This window comes from Boleophthalmus pectinirostris, unplaced genomic scaffold (genome assembly GCF_026225935.1).
Source record: "Boleophthalmus pectinirostris isolate CB_2022bp ecotype Guang Dong unplaced genomic scaffold, ASM2622593v1 HiC_scaffold_18, whole genome shotgun sequence".
Lineage (NCBI taxonomy): Eukaryota > Metazoa > Chordata > Actinopteri > Gobiiformes > Gobiidae > Boleophthalmus > Boleophthalmus pectinirostris.
Window position 1 is genome coordinate 33254595 of NW_026571133.1, and position 22677 is coordinate 33277271.

At 38.6% G+C, this 22677-nt stretch overlaps 1 protein-coding gene across 2 annotated transcripts in view; it reads right to left on the minus strand.

Annotated features, from left to right (window-relative positions):
• LOC110166391 (A-kinase anchor protein 2) overlaps positions 1-22677 on the minus strand; it is an 86585-nt gene that overhangs the window by 29584 nt on the left and 34324 nt on the right. For both annotated transcript variants that reach the window (XM_020931629.2, XM_020931628.2), the window contains exons 4-8: positions 14769-14883; positions 14446-14467; positions 12294-12392; positions 10612-11412; positions 5401-5486 (exon numbers count right to left, since the gene is read on the minus strand). In XM_020931629.2, coding sequence (XP_020787288.2) covers positions 5401-5486; positions 10612-11412; positions 12294-12392; positions 14446-14467; positions 14769-14883 — 1123 coding nt within the window. The remainder of the gene's footprint in view (positions 1-5400; positions 5487-10611; positions 11413-12293; positions 12393-14445; positions 14468-14768; positions 14884-22677) is intronic.

Here is a 22677-nt window from a genome sequence, read left to right on the forward strand (position 1 = left end):
ATGATGCTTAAGTCAAGAGCTGGATTTGAACCAGCAGCATTCGCATCAGTGGACATTCCAACTGAGCTACTGCTTCCTGATTCACTATTCCTCTATTTAATGCAGTTCTCAAATGCAGGCATTTTTACTCACCCACTCCTATTGGTGGAATTTTGCAATGCTTTGACTGAGTGACAAATGACAAATCACTGTGAAGCACGGACTTCTAGAAGAAACAAATAAGCAGAAAAAATTTGAAGTGTACATGAATCATGCTAAAATCGAAATTGCAATCTGGCTCCATGAAAACCATAATATTAATAGTTTGCCATATTGAAAAGCCCTAATCTACATCTCAAGATACAATATTTATTCCTATTTTGTGTAGAGGAAAATGGAGAAATGCTATTATTTCTGAAAAATGTCAGGCGAGAGCTATAATTACTGTCATACTGCTAAGGATTAAAAGGTACTGTACCTGTTTTTTACTGTTTGATAAATGTCAAAAACAGAACTAGTTCATCTGAACCTGTTTGCAGTGGTCCAAAATTATTCTTCACAAGCACTGGATTTATTCACCTTGATGAGTTTATGAGCACTTTTGACAACTGCTTATACAATATATCTGTACTGGGAGAAGACAAATTTGGCTTGGGAAAGAAATTGGGTACAGGCTCTTTAAGATCTTCGTATGTGTTTCATAACAGTCATTTCTTCATGTTGACTGCACTGAAACTGAAAGTGTTACGGTCTATAGCGTTTTTTGTAACTTACTAAATGCATTCAAACGTATAGAAGGTTGCAGATAAATATAGTCTACCAGACTAGACATTCCCATCACCAATTCATACCAATTAGAGGTGGACATTGAAATATTGATAATATCAGGGATGTAGTTTTATGTTGTATGCTGTAAATATCCAATGTCTGTGGGTAATTTACAGTGATTTCACATTTGTCATAACAATCATCTGAAAAGCTTTATGTGGATGGAAAAAAAAAAAAAAAAAAAGATACTCACTTCAGTCAATATTACTCAGCCCTTCTGCAAATTGTGGTAAATCAGTGTCAAATTGTGTGTTAGTGGCATAAATTAGTTTCAATATTATAGTTTATTGTCTATATTTACTTGACGGTCCTGTGTGTCCACTCACGCTCTGTCCATGATGTGTCCCTGGGCTGTTCAGATCTATTGGCTGCATGTCATCTGGATTGCTCTGTTGTGGTATTTCTAGAAACAGTTAGCAATTTCCACAGTGACAAACAAAACACTGACCGGAGCAGAATGCCCTTTCATGCTGTAAACATACATGTAAATGCATGCACATATTTTCACTGCTTTAAAATGTGTTGTCCTGTTTCAGCACTAGCTTGTAGACATGGTATGACAGTATAGATGTCAAAAGTATTGAAAATCAGATACTAATGATACAAAACAATATTAAAACTAGCATTGTAACTAGATACTCTTTTGAACTAAGCCACATTCACAAGACAGAAATTAACCTTCAGAATGATCTTGAGCTGTGTCAGAACAAGTATAAGACTACAAAGACTAGTATTCACCCATGGACCACTGTGGAACCAACTTGTACAACTGAGAGTTTACACGGATATAAGGCCACAAGGTAATATAAAAGAAAGCACCACCATAACAAATTTTGCTATACTGCTACAGAAAAATATTGGGATAAACAATATTTAAAGTAATAATCCAGATAAACAATTTTAAATATGTACAAATTAAAGACATGAACTGCAACAAACAATGAACCAATAATGAATGAACCAATAATTAGCAATAGTATGCCCTAAAATATATTGTTTCGGTTATCATCTATTGAACGACAAGTCAGTAGTAATGATCGTGACACACCTAACAGCACCAAATATTACTCCATAGAAAACGTACATCACTCCATGTCAAGCAGACACAAATTGAAGCTATTCTCAGCTCCAAAGTCTGCTTCACCAATATTGAAAAACTGTCTGTCCCTCTGAAGTGCAGGTCCTAAATTGCCAAGACACAGATTAAAAATATAATGCCTTTGTTTACTACAAACATTGCAGCGGAGCCCTTGGAAAATGTTGAGATGAGTTACTATAACAGTTAAGCTCCATAAACTGATGCAACTTGGATCTTTATGCATTCCACGGTAAGATTAATTGATTAACTATAGATTACATGGGTGGACACAATATGGACCAACACATCAGTCATTGCATCTGACATCAAATGCATTATGAATTCCTAAATCTATCTATCTATCTATCTATCTATCTATCTATCTATCTGAAAGTTAAAAACAAAGAAAACAGATGCTTATTTCTTTGACTGTTGTTTTTATTGCATATTGTAAAGGACCTTGACCACCATATAGGCTGTTAGAACATGCTATATTAACAAACTTTGAGTGATTAGTTCATTGCCTCATCTCCATAGCTACAGAAGCATTATAAATACATTACCTAATAGCAAAACGTGCATTAAATTTGAAAATCTTGTTACTGGTTCTAGCAGAGCACATAGGTCATGTAATTTACAAAACGTTTACCACAGGATCGAAGCTTTTCCTACTGTCCAAATCAGCTATTACAAGATAAGCCAAAACCTTTTACTATGCAGAGAAATTGCAGGGTTGCACTAGAAAAAAATGCACAAAATACCTATATTCTGAACAAATATAGAGGAACAGGCTTGATACAAACATGCTGATGGGGAAATTCCAAACAGCAATAATCAGAATCAAACAGAAACTGAATCAAAACGCCTAACAGAAACGAATTGCTACATGTGGCAAATTATTTGTCTTGGGGGCCTTCAAAAGCATCTCACATCAAAAGGTGCCCAGCAGTTATTTGTTACAAGAAAATAACAGAATCTTTGTCCCTTGCAGGTGTTTACTGTGCCATGTATGTGCAGTGGTCAAGAATGAACAGTGAGTCCAAACAACACAATAGATAGATTATAACCTACAGGGTGCTTGACATTTCAACTCATAAATGAGCTTACCAATGTTTTGTCTGTGAGCAAGATACATTATCATTCACACAAGAGAAGAAAACCAGGTTAAGGTCGTCTTTGCTAATAGGTTAGAGCTGAAACGCTGCAGCACAGGGAACCGGCGGCGCAGCAGTCTGGTTCACTGACCTCTTTTGCCTGAGTCCCCGTGGAAACCCGGAGGAGGAGGAGGTGGGTGTCCATGTATCCAGTGTCCTATCGCACTTTAAACCAATCAGTGTAATTACAGCCCGTGTATCACACTCATACCCTCCATCGCGCACACATCACCTCACCGTAGCGCAACAAAACATCCCCAAGCTACGCAGCACTTTCACTACTAGACTGCCTTGTGTTTCCCGCTAAAACTACTGATTACTACTCCCTATGGATAAAATGCAAGGTTCACGTTGGACCTTTGACGTGACTTTCGCTGTTTATTTACCTGTGCAATGATCCACCACCGCTGCGTTGAGCTTCTTATCGCCGGTATAATAGCTGAGTAACGGGATTAGTTTTGACCCGCGGAGACGACCTGAAACAAGGCTCTACTTTCTTCTCGTCTTCTTTGTCTTCTCTTGTAAAGGTGCACCTCGTTGAAAGCGTGTTTGCACCTCGTTAAAAACCGTCAAATCGCGGAAACAACGGTATTACGCGCAGGGAGATGGGGTGACATTGAGGGAGAGCTCTTTTTACGCGCCAGCTTTTCCAACCGGCGGTGCGTCCCTCCTCCTTTCTCTTCCTCCTCTTCCCCTCTTCTCTGTCCTCGTGTTCTCCCTCTATCTCTGACTCTCTCACTCTTTTTTTTTTGGAGCCACGCGCGCTGAATAATGCAGGTCCCCGGAGTGCTTTCTGTCCTGTTCCACAGACAATCACATTGAGCTGAGCGGAGGATCACGTTACTCCCTGCAGCCTTCCATTCATTTATTCAGGGCTGGACAATCTGTGTGCGACTGTGGCCCCCTTTCTCTGCCTCACTGCAGCGGGACCAGGGGGACGTGCACTTTTGGGTAGCTTAGCATTTAGCATTTCAGGCTATTTTTGGGTAAGTTTGAGCTGCCTTGCTTTTCCTTGCAGGCCAGTGTTATAAAAAGCACCAACAATATATAAAAAGTTAGGAACAGCACAGCCACATGATGCTGAATGATTTCCTGGTTCAGCTCATTTTGAAAACTGGAGAAAAATCCAAAAGTCTCACAATCAGTCAATGCCCAGAACATCATTTGCAGTTTCCATTTGTGTATCCCTTCCCAACACTGCTTGAAGGTGCACAATGTAGCCTAAGGTTTCTGATAAGGGGTTGGCCACTTATCTCTTCTGTTAGGATGTCCTGAAATGTTCTACAGTATGGCTTTAAAACTTATCTTTCTCCATGGAGACAAACAGGTCACACTAAAAGCATATTGTACTTGAAATTCTTGATCTTTTATCTACTCTCTGTTTTTATTGCTGTTATTTGCAGTTGCTATGTTATGAGTGACTTTAAGCAACTGTAGCACTTTGAGATTTGTTTTTCAAATGTAAAGCACAATATAAATAAAATGTATTATTACCACAAGGTCAAGGAATCTGTGGAGAGGCAAACCCACTGCAAGAATGCTACTTGTACCTAAAAATGCACTTGCAGTTGATTGCAGAAAAGATAGATACTAACATGGAAAAAAAACAACTCCAACATCTCCATGGAGACACACACCCAACCAGAAATGTTCCATAGTGCCAGTTTAATAAGACACATTTTACTCATATAATTTCTAGATTATATAAAACTTGGACTAATTGAGCTGCAAACAAATTGCACAAAAAGAGAATTGCTGCCTGTTTTCACTTATAAATCAACTACTTGTTAAATTATTTAACAGAATAGATAGTTAGATATTTCATCTATTCCAACCTATTCTACTGGGTTTGCAAAAACTCTTTCAATTGATTCCTTGACTGGATTAGGGCTGCACAATATATCGCAAAAGTATGTGTATCATACCACAACACTGACTAACACAGTAATCAATATCACCATGCACTGCTTTTTAAAAATAATGTATTAAATAATTGTTTTTTTTATTTTCACTATTAAATTACAGCATGTGTTTTTTGTTTTATAATAACTCAGTCAAAAAGCATATTAAAAGATCTCAATAATATCAATATCTCAATTCTTAACAGTCATATTTTTCAATACCGTGCAGCCCTACTGGATATGCATACAAAACAGATTATGTCTTTCACTATAACAACCAGAGAGAGAGTATTTGAAAGGTAAGGTTATAGTGCTACTAATCAAAAAGTGACCGACCTAATGGACAATTTCACAGTGTGGACACCATTTTATAGTTCCCCTCTCCTCCCACATTGTCCTATTGTGTGGGGGCTTCACGCTTTCATTCAGAAACATACTTTTCAAAACCTGATAGACTCACCGTGGCAGTGTGCGGGTGTCCGGTCAGAATGGGTGCTTCACATCCATTTGCTGTTGTCACGGTAACGCCTGATGATGGGATGTAGCCTATGATAAAACATAATGAATTATTCTACCATTTTTGTACTTTTCCACAGCTGTCATTGCAGGTTCTATGTGATTTCTGTATACACTTTAATGCATGGAGTAATTTGTGTTGTACAGTTCTGTCTGTAATTGTGGTTCATTGAAAAGGGGAGTTTGAAAAGCAGGGGGGAGCGTGTAATCTTCTAAAATGTAAGCTTGCTCTAAATGCATTGGCTGGTATTCTGACGAAACCTGCTGCCTTATATTATCTTGTATTATCAATGCACAACAAACTTCACAGACTGGTACATTAGATAACAGGCTGATGTACCAGTCTAAATGTTATTGGTTAAGCTAGCCATTAAAAAGCTTGCGGAATGCATGATGATAATTTGCAGGACTTGATACTGTTATGTAATGAAGACAGTTTTGCATTCCTAACAGATTGAAGAGTCCTCGGTTGTGAAATCAACGTGTGAATATTCAGCTGGTGGAGTTAAAGGCTTTTGATAAATATATGAGGTCATGGTAGCAAACGTCACGTCACATTTGTCCTTCAGTGATTGATAACAAGATTAGTGTGATTTAATGGAAAAAGATTTGGCTTAGAAATACGGTATATTCACACAATTTAAGCAGAGTATTTGGTTACTTTTTTTAAGGTGCACTACATCTGACTTTTTGGGCAAAAGGTACACCCTCTGCTTGTTCCATGGATGTTATTCCCTTGCCTGGAATGTTCCACAGTATGGCATTAAACCTTAGCCAGGCTGGCGCCACCTAGTGCCTCTGCTCAATTTCATTTCTCTCCAGCGACCAGGTCAGTAATCAGAATACAATAGACGGTTCTCAAAAACCCCGGAAGTACAAGTTCGGGCACCAGCCAATCATCGAAGAGTGATATATTCAGTGTTGTCAACGATTCCCAAGAGCGAGGATTTAAAGCCGGAACAAAGAGAATGTTTGGTGAATTTTATCAAGGGGAAAGACGTTATTGCCCTTCTTCCTGTGGGATTTGGGAAAAGCTTAATATACCAGGTAGCCCCGTTAGTGGCACATTACATACGTCACGACCAAACAGCAGCGATTGGTTAAATGAAAAAAAGTACTCGCCTACCGTCGAGTGAACACTGTGAGTTGACGGTTTCTACAAAGAGAAACTGGCTGAATCAGGCTAATTAAACCTACTTGCGAGTGAGGACACCAGGGCAAGTTACAGGTCAGATCTGGGGAGATGCATCACTGCTCACATGAAGAATGCATAATTTCATAGGTATTTTTGAGCAACAAAAGCACTTGTATTTTAACAAATGTTTGATCGCTAAGTTTAGTGCTATACTGTGGAATATTGTAGGCAAAACAACAGTATATCCCAGGAGACAAGGAGAAATGTTTTCACATTGTGCAAGCAATATGCCACAGTGCCACCAAGTACTGCTGTATGGAGAATCATTACTGTATACTCTCTATGTGTCAGTTAATTTTAGAGGGAAAATCAATATTGGAGATCTACAGAATGGTTGGAACAAGTTATGCCAGCTACACAGGTACAGTTTCAAAACTCACAAATTTTGTAGAATTACTCAGCTCTTTCAGGCCAAATAAACTCTGTATTTTCTGGTGACATATCCAACCCCAGTCAGATCCTGTGCGCAGCCTACAGACATGTGCTTGTTAGTGGGTAGTAGTATCACAGATAGAGATAGCTTATGATGTGTTTGGTCCGCAGCCAATGAAAAGTGAATGTTAGGGAGAGATGGAAAGAACAACAGGCAGGAGACAGCAGGGCACTGGAGAAGTCTGCTTTATTTCAAAGACAGAGTGAGTGATATATATAGAGAGAGACACAGTAGAAAATGGCTCCTTATCATAATAACAGTCCATACAACCACAAGGGCAGGCAGACAGGAAGAACAGAGACCCCTACAGACAGGTAGAGGTACTGCAAGACTGGCAGTGGGGCTAGTCAACCATGTTTTCACATTACACACGAAAAAGCCCAAACTATGTTGATCATTAGCCCTGATATTTAAAAAATGAACAAACTTAAATAAACGTTTGTAGGGTAAAATGTGATAATAGCTACACTTTAAGTGGCCTGAATAAAGCATGAACAAAGACTTAATAGACTTAAGAGTCATGCTTAGTTACTCCTTAATACACTAATCTTAATCTTAATCATTCATAATAATCTATTTTCTCATTATGAATTAAGTCTGTTCATGTTTTACTAGTTCTACTTAAAAGTCCTATATTACGCAAAATTGACTCTTGTGAGCTTTATGCTATATTATAATGTTACCTAATCAAAAACATACCCAGAGTTGTGATTTCCTTAATTCACACATGTTTGAGTAATCCATTATCACTCTGTCTACGTCCCCAAGGCTTCAAATGCTCTATTTCACCTTGTGATGTCATGAAGCGATAGTTTTCAAATTAATAGCTACGTTTTATCTTTAGTTAAGAGCAGACTGACAATTCTGGAGCTGAAATGATCCAAATTATTCTAGTGAAAGTGTATGAAGTTTAAAAACACAATAGAGCACTTTATTTATTGTCACATGACATCACAAGATGAACAGAGTTTTCAGTTGGAGAGAAGAAGCAAAGGAGAAATTTAATTCTATCAACTGGACATAAGTTTTTTTTTGTTTTTTTTTTAAATCAAATACATTCCGTAACTCATCTAAGCTGCTTCGTGCTGGTGGACACTGCTTTATACATGCCTGAAGGGAGGAGCTAACTGCACAGTGTAGTTAGTGTAGTGTTGTCCACCTGACAGAACTGAATTTCTCTTTTGGTATGGATACTTCTAGGACAACTGATCGATTTCACAAAGAATTTGAAAGAAGAACTCAACCTAAATATGCAGGATTTAATTGTTAAACACTTGTGAATGAAACAAAACACAAGTCCAAGTTGGTTTTTGATGAGGAAACAAGCTTATAATATAGATAGGAAATAGTGTCATTTGGACCCATTAAAGTCTAGTTATTATAAAGTGGTACTGTTTGAGTTAATCTGATGTAGAAACGTTAAGTAAGTGCTTCTTGCCTCCGCATAAACTTTGGGGTAATGTAAAATTGTCTAAAGTTTACTTGTAAATATTTGAATACAAAATTCATGCACACAATTATTATGGCCTACACAGGACAGAGACAGAAAACAATAAAATTTAGTGTGCCCTGCCAAATTTTGGTGTATCACAAATTCTTTTACAGTGTTTTGGTTAAGCATATTGACAGATAAGGACCAGACAGAATGCAAAATGAATAGTATGTGTCAAGAGAAAGTGTGGCGTTTGTGGAGAGAGAGCAAGCGTGTTAAAGTCATTGATACCATGCAGTTCATTCTTCTGGAGATGTCTTGAGGAGCAGCAGCTATCGGGTCAGTCAGTGCAGTGGTCAGCAGAGGGTTAAACTGTTGGACTGGGTTAATGTGAGATTACACACAGCAAAGAAGAGAAGTTAGTCAATCCAAATAAACTCACACATGTGTACAACATTGTACCCATTCTAATCTCAGTTATGCCTATGATTGGAGTGGTGAAAAATTAAATAATTTCTATGATTCTATATACATTTATATTCTATACACGTGGTCAGACCTCTGGCCTGGCTTGAGCCAGTCACACAGCCAGCAGGACTGACTGACAGCAGCAGTGACCAATATCAGCCCTGGGATTTAAAGATCAAAATAAAAGTGATAATGTGCACTTTTTACTCTTGATAGTGAAACTTATTTAGATCATTCTGATCTTATATGAGATGAAATGCTATTGAAAAAGAGGTTGACAAGAAACGTTTGTACTTCAGCCTTGTGTTTTTGAGTTCATTTATAAATGTATATTGAAATATTAGATATCATTGAACAGACACTGCTAGATGCTTTACATTTCATAATGAACACTGAGCCTAACAGCTTAGTGAAGCTTTTTTCATTTCAAAAGGATCTAAACTCTTTCAGAGGGAGACACTGTGGGCGGCTCTATTTGAGATGGTTTAATGGTGACATGCTGTATCATTAGCACCTTTATAAAGTAGGCCTGACTCTGATCATCGCTTTGCTGGCAGTGTTTGTTGTTTTGGAGCATATTATTCTTATAATGGCCTTGTATGAATTTCAAAATCCTCACTTAAACACTGGGTGTTAGGTAATCTTAGAGGTGCCCAGGCTGTGCGTTTTTTGTATGGCTGGTAGTGTGTTCTCATTAAGCTGCCGTGGCTTCCTGTGTTTACAAGGCTTAGTATAAGAACAGTTGGCTTTAAGGAGCATTGGCTCCTGACTGTTCCTTCAGCTCAGAGAGGAACTACTAAAATAGAAGGAAGTGGAATAGCTGGAATTGATAGAGGGAAAAAAAACATTTGAGAAACAGAAGAGGGGGCTATTGGAAGTGAAGTCAAGTTACTATCAACTAGAATCAAACCTCAGGTTCCCATGGCATCGAAACAATCCAGTGGTCTTCAAAAATAAAATAACTAAATCTAAAATAAACTCTACAATAAATCTCAATCTGAAGTTATACTATGTTATTCTAACTATGTGGAAGAATAAAGAGGCACATAACGAAACCAAGGCAACAAGTCTCCTCTCCGCTGTGGCCACAGTCTGCATCAGGAGGAAGTGTGTGAAGATCTAACACCTGTGAAGACTCTCCTTCATCCAGGTTTTCATGTACTCAAGACAGTAGAACAAGAGCATCTCCTGCATGAGGAGGATCTTATCCCGAGATGCTAACATCTTTATACATTACATCTAATTACGTGTGATGAGTGTTTGATTGTCCTTAGAGCAAAAGTGTTAGTTTAACATCAGAGTGGCTGACTGTCCATAGTCCTGGACCACTGAGAATGGACCTGGTTTAAGCTGTTTGTGCACTGTGCCCTAGAACCACCACATGGTCCTGTGCACTCAACATGAAAGATATGGATTGAGCAGACACTAGGCCTGGTGACAAAGATGGAGGTGTGAGTCAAAGGCCAGACAGTAGAGTATAACAGCCACTCAGTCTGAGCAGAGGGAGGCAGGGCTCAGTTAGTAACCATCCAGACAGAGGAGAGGGGCAGGGTCATAATAAAAAGGGAGGGGAGAAGAGTCAGTCACATGAGGATGCAGCACTGGCAGCGTTTCCTCTTGTCTGTACCTGTGGGTGGGGTCAGGCCGGGGGGCGGGGCTGTGGCTTCCTGGTTGGCGTTGGGTGATGAGGCTGAGTCTGGCTCGCGCCCCTCTGAGGACAGTTCTGTGCTGACGGCTTCAGACGTGGCGGGACGTCCTGACACCAGATCTGCTGCTGTTCCGTCTATGGCGGAGATATCTGTGACTGTCTTCTCCCGCAGAGACTTCTCATCATCTTCATCGATCAGAACCACTTCCGCCTTCACCGCTCCATCAAAGCCCAGCAGTCTGCGACTCTCACTGGTGTCCTCCACATCCTGGTATCCCAGAAACACCATAGTGACCGGGTGCTCCGTGGACACCTGGGGGTCTGGGCCTGGTTGTGCACCTGGCTGAGTAGTGATAGGAGCAGAGGTTGGGGGCATCATGCCCAGTTGTGGCTCCCTCTGCAGGGTGACCTGTGCTGGGGGGCTGGAGGGGATAGAGGGTGGGGCGCAGGAAGGGGGTGACAGGTCATCATCAGCTTGAGGAGGTTTGGCTGGAGCAGGGCTCACGGTCACATGACCCCTCATACTGTCTCCTCTGTGGATGACCGGCCGAGCAGCCTGCTGGATGAGCTGCTCCACTTGACTGGAGCTCCACCCGTTCTCCATGGTGGTGGTAGACACCGCCCCTGAGGAGGTCACCTCATAGACCACCTTCTTCCCATCATCATAGACTTTGACCCCACGGGTGGCTGCTTCCGAGGGGCTTACACGGCTGGCTGACAGAACACGCTGCTCCCCGGTGTGAGGGTCACGCTGTACGTTGATCTCCATGGCAAACATTGCTGTTAGGAAGGGACAGGGAGAACAGGGAGGAGGGTGATGGGTCACAAGGGTGGGGTGTTAGAAACAGTGGAGGGGAAGGGAAGGATGTGAGGGTTTGGGGAGAGAAAGTGGAGGGAGTGAACCGTGAGGATGAAACACAGTGATCTCAAAAGTTATATGAATTGAGATTTCAACTAAAACATTAATTAAATATGCTATAAAACACAGATAAAAGGAATCCCAAAGTTGTCAATGTACTATTCTAGCTATGACAGACACTGACTATATAGAGGTAGTTAAATAAACAGTAGCCTTTCATTCCATTGTCCAAGACCTGGCAGCCATTTACAGCTGGCACATGTTTACGCTGACTGCATGTCTGTATCAAAAGCTGTCCACAGTTGTTGTGTAAATGCCATTTGTCTTTTGGATTTGAACTGAAATTTCAAATGACCTCAGATGAACTTAAGAAACATCAAGTACTGCACACATTTTCAGTCAGGACTTCTAAAAACTTACTTCAGCACAGTTCATATACCTACAGGTGGATGTTAGTTGTTAAATGAATTAGTTAAATGGAAATTGTGTTTCCTCAAACATAGCAGACGTTTTTATATACTACACCAGGCATATAGTGTAAAACTCCCCTGTACAGTAGGTCTGAAAACTAAGTAAACTTCTTCCCACCTGCTTCTACAATAAATAACTATCGATTCATAGCAAACAAATATTTTAAACCTCCTCTAGTCTTGGTAAATAAGAATCCCCACCCCCATTCACTTGATAATAGCACATGTCATGTCCTGTAATAGTCTATCTTGGCTTGTGTCCAGAATATAGTGTCCCTGCCCCCCCCCTCTCATGGGTGCCCCCCACCTTACCCCTCCTCCCAGGTACTTACCAGGTCTGGAGGTGGCGTGCTCTCCAGATGCTGGCGGGCCGGTCCGGACAAGCTGCTCTACGCTGGGGTGGCCGCGGTCCGACATGCAGCCTGTAGCATCTAGTGAACCAGAGCAAACCAGCACATGTTCAGAGTCAGGTTAGAGGGACACACATTCACACACACTCGCGCGCACACACAAACATCTACACACAAGCGCGCACACATTTACACACAAGAACACACAGAGAGAACAACAGGCATGTCCTGCTACAAAAAACACACCTACAGACTCCACCCACTGGGACGCTCAGTTTAGTTGCTGGAGACAAGCAACTAATGCACCCAAACAAGTAAATAAATAGTTGATATGGTCACATTGCCAAAATTTTAGTTTGTGTAGTTTACCTAAATATTATGTTAAAAGTTAAATGCATAATCTGGTGAATTTTTATGTGCTATGGTGTGCGTTACATGTGACAACACTGAAAAAATAACCAAACAAACATATTGTATACTAATTTCAATTCAATGCACTGTAAACATTTCTGGTGAAGCAGCTGGCATCTGCTTAACTTCATAGAGATGTTATTGCTTCTCCCTGGAATGTTCCACTATATGGCATTAAACTGATCCATCTCAACGGACACGGAAACAAGAAGATGCCACCGGGCAAGTTGCAGGCAAATATGAGTACATGTTTTTCAAGGTATTTTTGCAAATCAGTCGGAGAACCACTGAACAGAAAACGTTATATACAGTGCTAAGCACATAGTGGAAAAAAACTTTATTTCCTTAAAGTATTGTAAATAAAAATGTCAATATAAAGCAATATTCAAAATTAAATTTAAAAAGCAATTTAAATGAAAGTATTAAAGAAAATAAATTAGGCTAATTGAAAATGTAAAAAGATGAAAATACATAGTACCCCTAAGAATCTGTATACATTAAGTGAAAATAAACCCATAATGAAGCCCACCCCAACATTTCACCAATATCAGAGATGAGTTCTGCCGGTGCCCCATAGTAACCGGCCAGTGCAGTGCTTATGCAGCAGTAGTGGTCCTGTGCACTGTGTATGTGGTTGTATTGAGTGTGCGTTTGTGAGCGCAGAGACAAAGCAGAGGGGCTTATGGGGGTTTCTCTGTGAATGGAGCAGGATAAAGACTGCTACAGCGGCTGCAGCGTCATGACCTTGTGTGCTTCAATAGCCTCGCTGAGCAGCAGTTAGCTTCTGTGTGTGTATGTGTGTGTGTCTGTGCGTGTGTGTGTATGAGGGGGAGAGGGGAGGAGGGGTACACACTGCAGTCTGTGGGTGTCACATAGGGGGAGGTGGGTGTGGCTTTGGAGGTGCACACTCTGTGTTGAGTGTCTCTCCTGCCTCAGCGAGACTATTATTCAGCTCACACACGGCCACTCATATAGATGGGGTTGAAGCACTGTTGTATATATCTACAAGAGTGGTTCTTATTTTCACATACTAGAAAAGATTTTGCTGTCAGAATATCACCAGATTTTAATTCAGTCTGAAGCATGACGTAGGCCTATTGCACCAAAACTTTGCCTGGCTGTCTGTCCCTCCTAGCCATTAATCTATTGTAGCATGACATCTCTTAATTGTGGAAAACATGCCCTCTGTTTTATCATTATTTTATTAAGACATAATACTGTTTTTGTGTGTGTTTTGTGTTGCCACTATGTTTATTTTTTCTTTTCTTTTTTTTAGCTGTAAGACTCCATGCTTTTTTTAGACACAAACTGATCATACGTTGCTTTGTCCATCAATTTGCGAGGACAAGTTCTGAGTGTTTGTATGTATTAGAAAAGTTCATAGTCCAAGCTAGAACTTGCCATCAAACTATACCATAACAAACCATATACTTGCAGAAGTCAAGTACAATAGTAGCACCTGTTGCACAGTTTCGCCAACACTGAGCTACTGAATGAATAACCTGATGCAATTCATTTCACAACCCATTCATACTTGAAATTACTTAATAACATGTAATAGACTCTGTGTTAGGATTATCAATACACTTTCTCTGCACATGTTATCCTATGCTAAACTGCAACACGTCTGCCATGCAATAACATGTACTGCGGTCTGATACTTGTCTATACTACTCACTGGCACAGTTGTTACTTAATTTTCTTAATCAAGTGTGATTCATACCTCCATCCTGGTTCATCAGACTCTGAAAAAAAAGATAGAAAAAAAAAAATTTGAACACTGATTTAATAATTCACAGAAATGTAAACGTTTCAGAAATTAGGCCGGGTTACACATACAAAACAAATTCCCATGTCCTAAGAGCCACGTAAATGTTGGAAGTAGTCCAGTTTTCAAATATTAATCTGAATAATGAGATAATATATTGATGAACTCTAACTGTAATTCACTTTCACTTTGCTTTAGAGAGTCATCAGTCATCAACATAATAAAATTCATTTATTTATTCTCCTGATTGTTCCAGTAAAATATATTGTTTAGGTCACCTTCTGCAGGTCCTCGATGGAGCGCTCTGTCTCTTTTAGCCGCTCTCGTAGAACCTGCTCTTTGGCCGATATCTGAGACTCTTCACTTTCGAGAGCTTCTATTTCAGATTCCAGTCTGAAAACACAATACACACACAACATAATTAGCATAACACATTTTGTTTGCATCCATTCAACATACATACATTTACAAACACAATATCTGATTACTGAGTGTTTGACAAAATATTGATACGGATATGGTATTTGATAAGGAAATAATAACTACTGCTAGCTGTCATGAGCCATGTATTGCATAATATTTTGAATGATTACTTTAAATTATTAATAAATGACTAGTATTTTCACCTTAATCTTCAGATATTATTAAATTACCACAACCAAATATTGCAAGCTTACACTTTTTACACTCTGCTGTTGCGCGCTTCGAGTGTTGACTAGAACCATCCACCGCATTTCCTAATTAACATTTTAAAAGCAAGCTCAGAGTAAAGACACAGCTAGCTCGTCTCCTGGACTTTTACGATATGGATGTGACAACAATAGTAGGAAGCAAATTGTGGGAGGAGGACCAGGGCTGCTTCCTCGCTCACCGCCAGAATCCCACTTCAGAAAGCACTCCTTCGGGACGCCAGGAATGTGTGCGTCACTGCGCCATACTGAACCTCCTAGCCACAGCATAAACAAGAGGCATTCCCACATCATTCTAACATGGAGTCATCGATATTAGTAAATAAACAAAATATTCTTAGAAAGCGTTTCAACTGAATGGGAAGGAGCAGTGCATTTGTCTTGTAGATGTTAAAGTGCATATGACAGGTTGGACTAGTCATTTCACTAAAACATATCTTACATAATTCTATTGAAGATTTTAAAATTAATTAATTAATTAATTCATTCATTTATTATTTTTACTTCCTGGTTGGACACCGCAGTAGATATAACATAGAGGTAATTCTATAGTTAGCAACTATACTGTAAAAAATCAAAAGGTCAAATGTGTCTAAATTATACAATAGTTTACAAAATTATTACAAAAAAATAAATGAAGAAACTTTTTATTTTGTTAAAGGAATATTTTAAGTGCATTCTGTATTGAATTTTCATTGTAGAAATATTCCAATTTAGAACTCAGCCCAACTTCCTGTATTTTTGTATTTTGTAACGTTTTTTTCTTAACTGCCTCTAAACTATGATAAGTATTGACCACATGTACTATCCCATCAAACCAAGTAAAGAAAAATATAAAAAGATCTCATATGCACTTAAAGATATGAAATGAATTTGCTATTGCTATGTGTTATTTATATCCAAAACAATGGGCGCGTCCTTGTTTGAAGTGGTCCCAAAAAATAGTGCTTTAAAATGTATAAAGTAAACAATGGATCAAAGTACCTCAAATGACCTCTGATGTATTATCTGGACAAAAATACACACAAAAATTATCAATCAATATGGAATCTTGTATTCTTCCAACATTAGACAATTCAAGGGTACTTCTATTTAAAACAGAGGTTATTCAAACAAAAGAGTGACATACTATTCATTGTTTCAAACTATGCAGGGTGATTCATTTAGAGCTACAATGCCTCGGTTTCTAAAATAATTTAGTTATTTGGTGGATTTTTATGCCAGATGCCCTCCCAGTCTCAAAAACAGAGTGGATATAATGCCAAAAATGTAAAAAAAAATTGTTTCATAATATATTTAAAGTAACTGGATATCCCAAATATGCATACCAAATGTCATGGCTATTACTTGAAACATAACAGAAGAATGTGGCCCTGTGGTAAAAATGGGAAAGGTACAAACCCAAGGAACATCAACTGAAAATACTGAAAGTCATAGGCATAGGGCATAATGTAATTTTAAAGATATTTCTTATGATGCTGTGAAGTCTAAGTGTTTCTATTTTTACTACACACTATTGCAGTTCTATATTTGTTAGATTCAAAAATAATTTCTTATATCTGATACACCCAAAAATACCATACAAAAAATCAAGCCATCAGTAATTGCGTTTAAAGTTTAAAAGTTGATTTGTAGAAGTTTGAAAGTTATTAGTAAAAATCAGTAAAAAGAATATTTGGTTCCCCCTCTCTGGCATGTCGTGGTCACTCCCGTCAGGCGATACTTCATGTCCTTGTTTGGTCATGGGTTGTAGCGTGTCCTGTTAGCTGCGTGAGGCCCGAGCAGTATAAATTTGTAACAAGATTTACAAACGGACACACTTTTCCCTTCTGAGTAAGAATCAATGCACAGTGCAACTTTACATCAATTACGTATGGTGATTAGTGCAAGTTTTGGGGATGTTATTGGGAATTATAATGGAAGACTGATGTTGCCAACTCATTTTGACAACTACTACAACTACTACGATCAATATACTACTACTACTACAGCTTTGAATATTTAGATATTTTTGACAATTTTGAATTCATTTTTATTTATATCATTTTTATACCGCTACAACAACTGCTACTATTGCTACACTTCAACTAGACTACTCCTACTACCATTTTGAGATTCTCCTTCATACTATTACTACTACTTTGAATGTACTGCAGTACTTGAGACTTTATTCGTTCTACTAATAGAACTGCCTGCATCCTGTCATATTACTTTGAAGCTACAGTGAACCACATGTGTCCCTCCAACTATTTTCAAAACAGCTACATATGACAGCTACATTTGGCCAGTGCATATGGCTCCCTCTGGTGGTACTACTCATGAATACAAGTAGTAAAGCGACAACAGAAGAAACGTGTGGTTAGTTTATTTTATGAGCTGCTTTCACTGTTCTGATGCACGATACAAGGATTAAGTCGACACAATATTGGTTTTACACACACACACAAGTAATGGCTGCTTTTCATACAAATGTGAAATATCCATTTTCTACATGCATTTTCAATTTCTGGCACCTTATTTTGTTGTTTAATATATAGTTTAACAGTTAGATTATGACTAATAATATTTTAGTACAATATAAAAAGAAAATCAAATGATCAGAATCAGATTTGTTTATTAATGAATTCAGGTTGAAATTAATGTACTCAAGAGCAAAATATAAAATCATACAAACAAAAAGTCTAAGTCTATTTATGTCACTCCAAACAAGGAAGCCCTATTGGGTTCGTATCATTCCTTGGTTTGGTGGGATATTTCTGATGTATATCTATCATAGTTTTACTTTGAAAGCCATTTTGATACTACTACTTTGAATATACTGCAGTACTCTTGAGACTTTTTGTCCTACTCCAACTACTACTCCTTGTCTGTCTCTTGTCATTATTTTGAGGCTGAAGTGAACCTAGATGTTGGTTTACACAACTACAGCTAGATTAAAACTTACAAAGAATAAACTGGCAAAATTTAAAAGACATTTTAGTGTCCGAAGAACTAGACTAAACACTAAATGGTTTTCAAATGTCTACTGAGATGATAAATTATGGGTAATTGAGAAAAGTACATGACCTCACGCACCCAGTATCTATTTTCACTGCCCAGAGCGACTTTTATAATGTGGTATTAGGAATGGGGCTGATGTCAGTGTCCCGCCCACTACACACTGCTGTTACCATGGTTACAGCACAGAGGGTAACCACATCACACGGGACAAGGAGGAGCAGACAGTGATGTTTTGATATTAGATCAACCTCCAGAAAAGAAAAAAAAAGAATATGGTTTAAGATGGAGATAGAGGATTTAAACTCATACTGTGGAACATTCCTGGCAAGAAAAATACCAAACACTGTACCCACAAACAGTTACAACTCTGTGGAGAGGCAAGCCCAAGATATTTTTGAGAATGAAAAACACTTTCAGCTTTTACTTTAGTCTATTTAGATACTGAAATATTAAGTAATGGGACTTTAATGCTGTTTTATATTTAACTTGTAAAATCTAAATCCACAATATATAATTATAAGAATAGTAAATACATAAATGAATAGATTGAAAGTTGTTATTTGAAGGATCTTAATTTACACTTAAGGAAGCCAGTGGTTAGAACCAACCATGCCACATAGATTAACACTATAAATTGGACGCTTCTGATCTTTCATTGTGTAAGATTTCTCACACATCCAAGCCTAAGTCATTGTTCTATTTGCATTGTCACATTATGATAAACTGTCCTCCAACGTATCCCACAATGCACCACTCCCTCTGCCCTAATTATTTATCCTATATCCCAGTGACAGGCGACTGGGAGGAAGATTACCGACTGTGGACAGACATCAGTGGGTGCGACATGTTGCTTATATAATGCATTCAATATAGAAAGTTTGCTTATAATACTTAGAAGTATTTAGACAGTTGGCCTGAAGTGAACTGAGAGCCAACACAGTGCTGCACAAGGATGTAGTCTCAAAGTATAAACTGTAAAATAAATTTCCAACGTGGTACCTGGCTTCGACAGTGGCTGTACACTCGGCTGACTGATGTTCCTAAGTTTATTCAAGGACAAGTCTCAGGGGTTTTCCACTCACAATGTGATTTCATAATATTAGAATTTTTAAAGGCACACTATGTAACTTTTCAGTACAAAATTTAACATCTCTAATTGAGTAAATATGCCAATTAGCTATTCTGTGTCAAAAATAGAACAGTACACTTTACAGTAGTTCTAAAATGTAGCCCAAAATACCCAGTCTGGATTTTGGAGGCTAAACAGGGTTGAGCCTGCTTAGTATTTGGATGGGAGACCTTTCCCAGGTGTCACAGTGGAGCAGCAGTGACTATAGTGGAAACTGCTGTTGTGTCCTTAGGCAGGACACTTCATCCACATGAATGAGTGTATGATTGAGTGATTGTGGTCATTAGCAGCTTCTCTTTCATCAGTTTACCTTGGGGGAGCTGTGGTTACGATTAGAGATGCACCGATATTGACACGTATTGAATATCCATGCAAAAGTGAAAAATTTGATGGATTAAGGGTTGGTTAAGCCAAAACCCTAGGTGGGCCTTTAACTGAATCCAAAAAATACTATTTACAGGCTGATTTTGGCCTAGAAGGTTTCATAATGTCTGAACAAAGTCGTTCAGTAGTTATTTGAAGGATAAATACCAGGTGCATAATGCAATTGGATCTCTTATGTAATAGTTCACTTGTGTTTAAAGGAAATAAGTGACATTTTAGTCCCTTCATTGTATCAGTTAATATCGGGTATCAGTAAATACTTAGAGTCAAAGTACTGGTATCAGTATCGGAACTGAAAAGGCCGGACTGGCACGTTCCTAGATACGATAGCTTACCAGCAGGTGTGAGGTGAAAGAATAATACACTGTAAAACGTATAAAAGAGCTTAAAAGACACAATTTCATGCATTATTATTATTACACCAGGAGGACCTAAAATTTAACAAATTCGAGAATTGCCATGGAAGCTCCATAGACACTATTGCTCAGTACCTTCTATGCCTACACTTCCTTGGTTCCCAGACTAAACCACCTCTCCTATGTCTCCTCTTGCTACATTCTGTCACTGCACTGGACACGCTGTATGAAAACCACACAGCTGCCCTACAATGATGACTGCATTTATCCCAGGCAGGACGACAGCCGCCCTCTATAACTGCTGCTGTGGCTATGGCTCTGTTCAGTGGCACATAGTAAAAGCTATGGGGCAGTTCCATGTGTTTACTTTGTGTTGCCTTGTAATGATAGGCACATGTGTAAAACGACCAGTGGCCCTGCTCTTTGTTTGGGGACTTCTTCACACAACATAATGGCTGCTATTTCCACTCCACTTTCTTCTGCACAGTGCTAGCCTATAACACTGTACAAAGATGGCACTGTGCTGAGCCTGGACTTTAATGGGATTTCCAGTTTAGAGTTGACTGTGGCTAAAGTAGCACAATGATATTACTGTGAAATGTCTTGTCTCATTGGAATATGCTGTCAATACATTGGTCTATTTGAAACTCATGAAAATACATAAATAATACGAAACAAATAGAAAAAAATGAAATAAAAATGGTAAATATTAAATGTTGCAGCAATAATTATACAGATGATGTTGCATTGTTCACTCAAAGCAGTAAGCTAATATTGTAATCATATAAAGTGGTAATAACAATATTGATAATGATCCTTAAAAAAAGTTGCTAAAAGTTACAGCTGGCAGTAGAGTGAGAGGGGGCAAAGTGGGTTATGTGTCAGACCAGCAGACCAAACATTCAATTAAATGACAACACTAACAGACTGAACAAACACATCCTTACAGAAAATAATAAATAAAAACTTCCTTAAAGAAAATAAATAATAATTTTCATATTGCAGCTGATTATTAGCTAATCTAACCCAGCGTTTTAGACAAAAAAAATACAAATAGATTACTTTGTCTCCCCGCATGTAGACATCTGTTCTTTCTCTCTCCTCTTGTTTACACTCTTTGACTGGGAAGACTCCATAAACTACAGACAGCTCTGTCTCTGTCACTTTCAGCTATTAAAGCGCTCACCTCACCACTGTTATTACTTTAAACAGCTGTAGACGTGAGACACACAAATGTCTGTCTGCACTTTTACGGATAACATGATCTTTGTTTAACAAGTCCAAACACTTCTCACCTCAGTGCAATATTAGTAATCATAATAGTGTATAGTAAACAATTACATCTTTGCTGTTCACTTACTTATAAACAACCAAGTAACAGTACTATTACAACCAAGTAACAGTACTCTCACTTGAGTAAAATTTGTATTAATACTTCATCATAATAGGGATGTAACGGGACGTGTATTTGTGCCAAACCGTTTTGATATGGGATGTTCAGTTTGGTGCAGCTACATGTGCAGCTACATGGAAGGCTTGGTTCTTTAATATTCACGAGGGAACTTGTCTGTGACTGGGGTGACAGTGTTTCCTGCAGCGCTTTATAGTTACAACCCACAACCTCTGTCCCTAGTGAAAGGGTATTTTCAACCGCTGGGGACATTGTAACTGCCAGCAGATCTGCACTTACTGCAGACAATGTGGACAAGTTGGTTTTTCAGGCCACAAATATGAAGATTGAGTTAAACTTCATCCTGGAACTGTTAGTGCTGCATTTTAAGTTTTGTTTACTGTTTACAAGGAATTTATTTTTTAAAATATTTAATATGTTTGTTGCTTATTTGAGAATATTTTATTTAACTTATTACCAAGCAGCACTTTGCATTTATTTTATTTTCCTGTTTGTATAAACAGGAATTTGTTAAAACAAATGGTTGGTTTAATAAATACACAAATAAACAACAAGCAAATGGTTTTTGCATTTTGTTCCCAGGCTGTACCAAACATGAACTGAACCATGACCTCAAAACACAAAAACACTTTGTGAACCGTTACACCCCTAATATATGTATATATAAACAGTATGGTACAATGTTTGTTTTTGTTTTTGTTAACTTTCTCTATGTCTATGGAGTCAAGGAGGAGATGTGCCAGCACAAGAATGTTGCTGCCTTAAACCCCTTTTCACTCACAAGTAAATATTGGGATGACAACTTTTTACTTGACTAATAGTAAGGGTAACAGTGCTTTTACTAGAGTATAATTGTGTCTCATCTACCCACTTCTGTCCTATCAGTAATGGAAAGACTGCGGTTGCCCGGGTAATGGGATATTCTGGGCTGTGTCTGCTGGGTGTAAAATTAGATGCCACACCTTGCTGGAGGAATGCTCTCCCTCCCAGAGATCAGACTGGCCTTGTGTGGACCATGAGGGGGAGATTTCTCAACTTTAGTTTCAAGTGGCTGGGGGCATTCCTTTCTCTCCTACGCAATGTGCTCTCAGATCTGTGACCCACCAGAGATGAGCTAAAAGGCCTAAGAAGTTACAAAGACATCTGAGAACCATTCCTCCAAAAATGTTCAACTGCATATGTGGATAGGTTTGATTCAAATTACTTTGTAGTAATCTC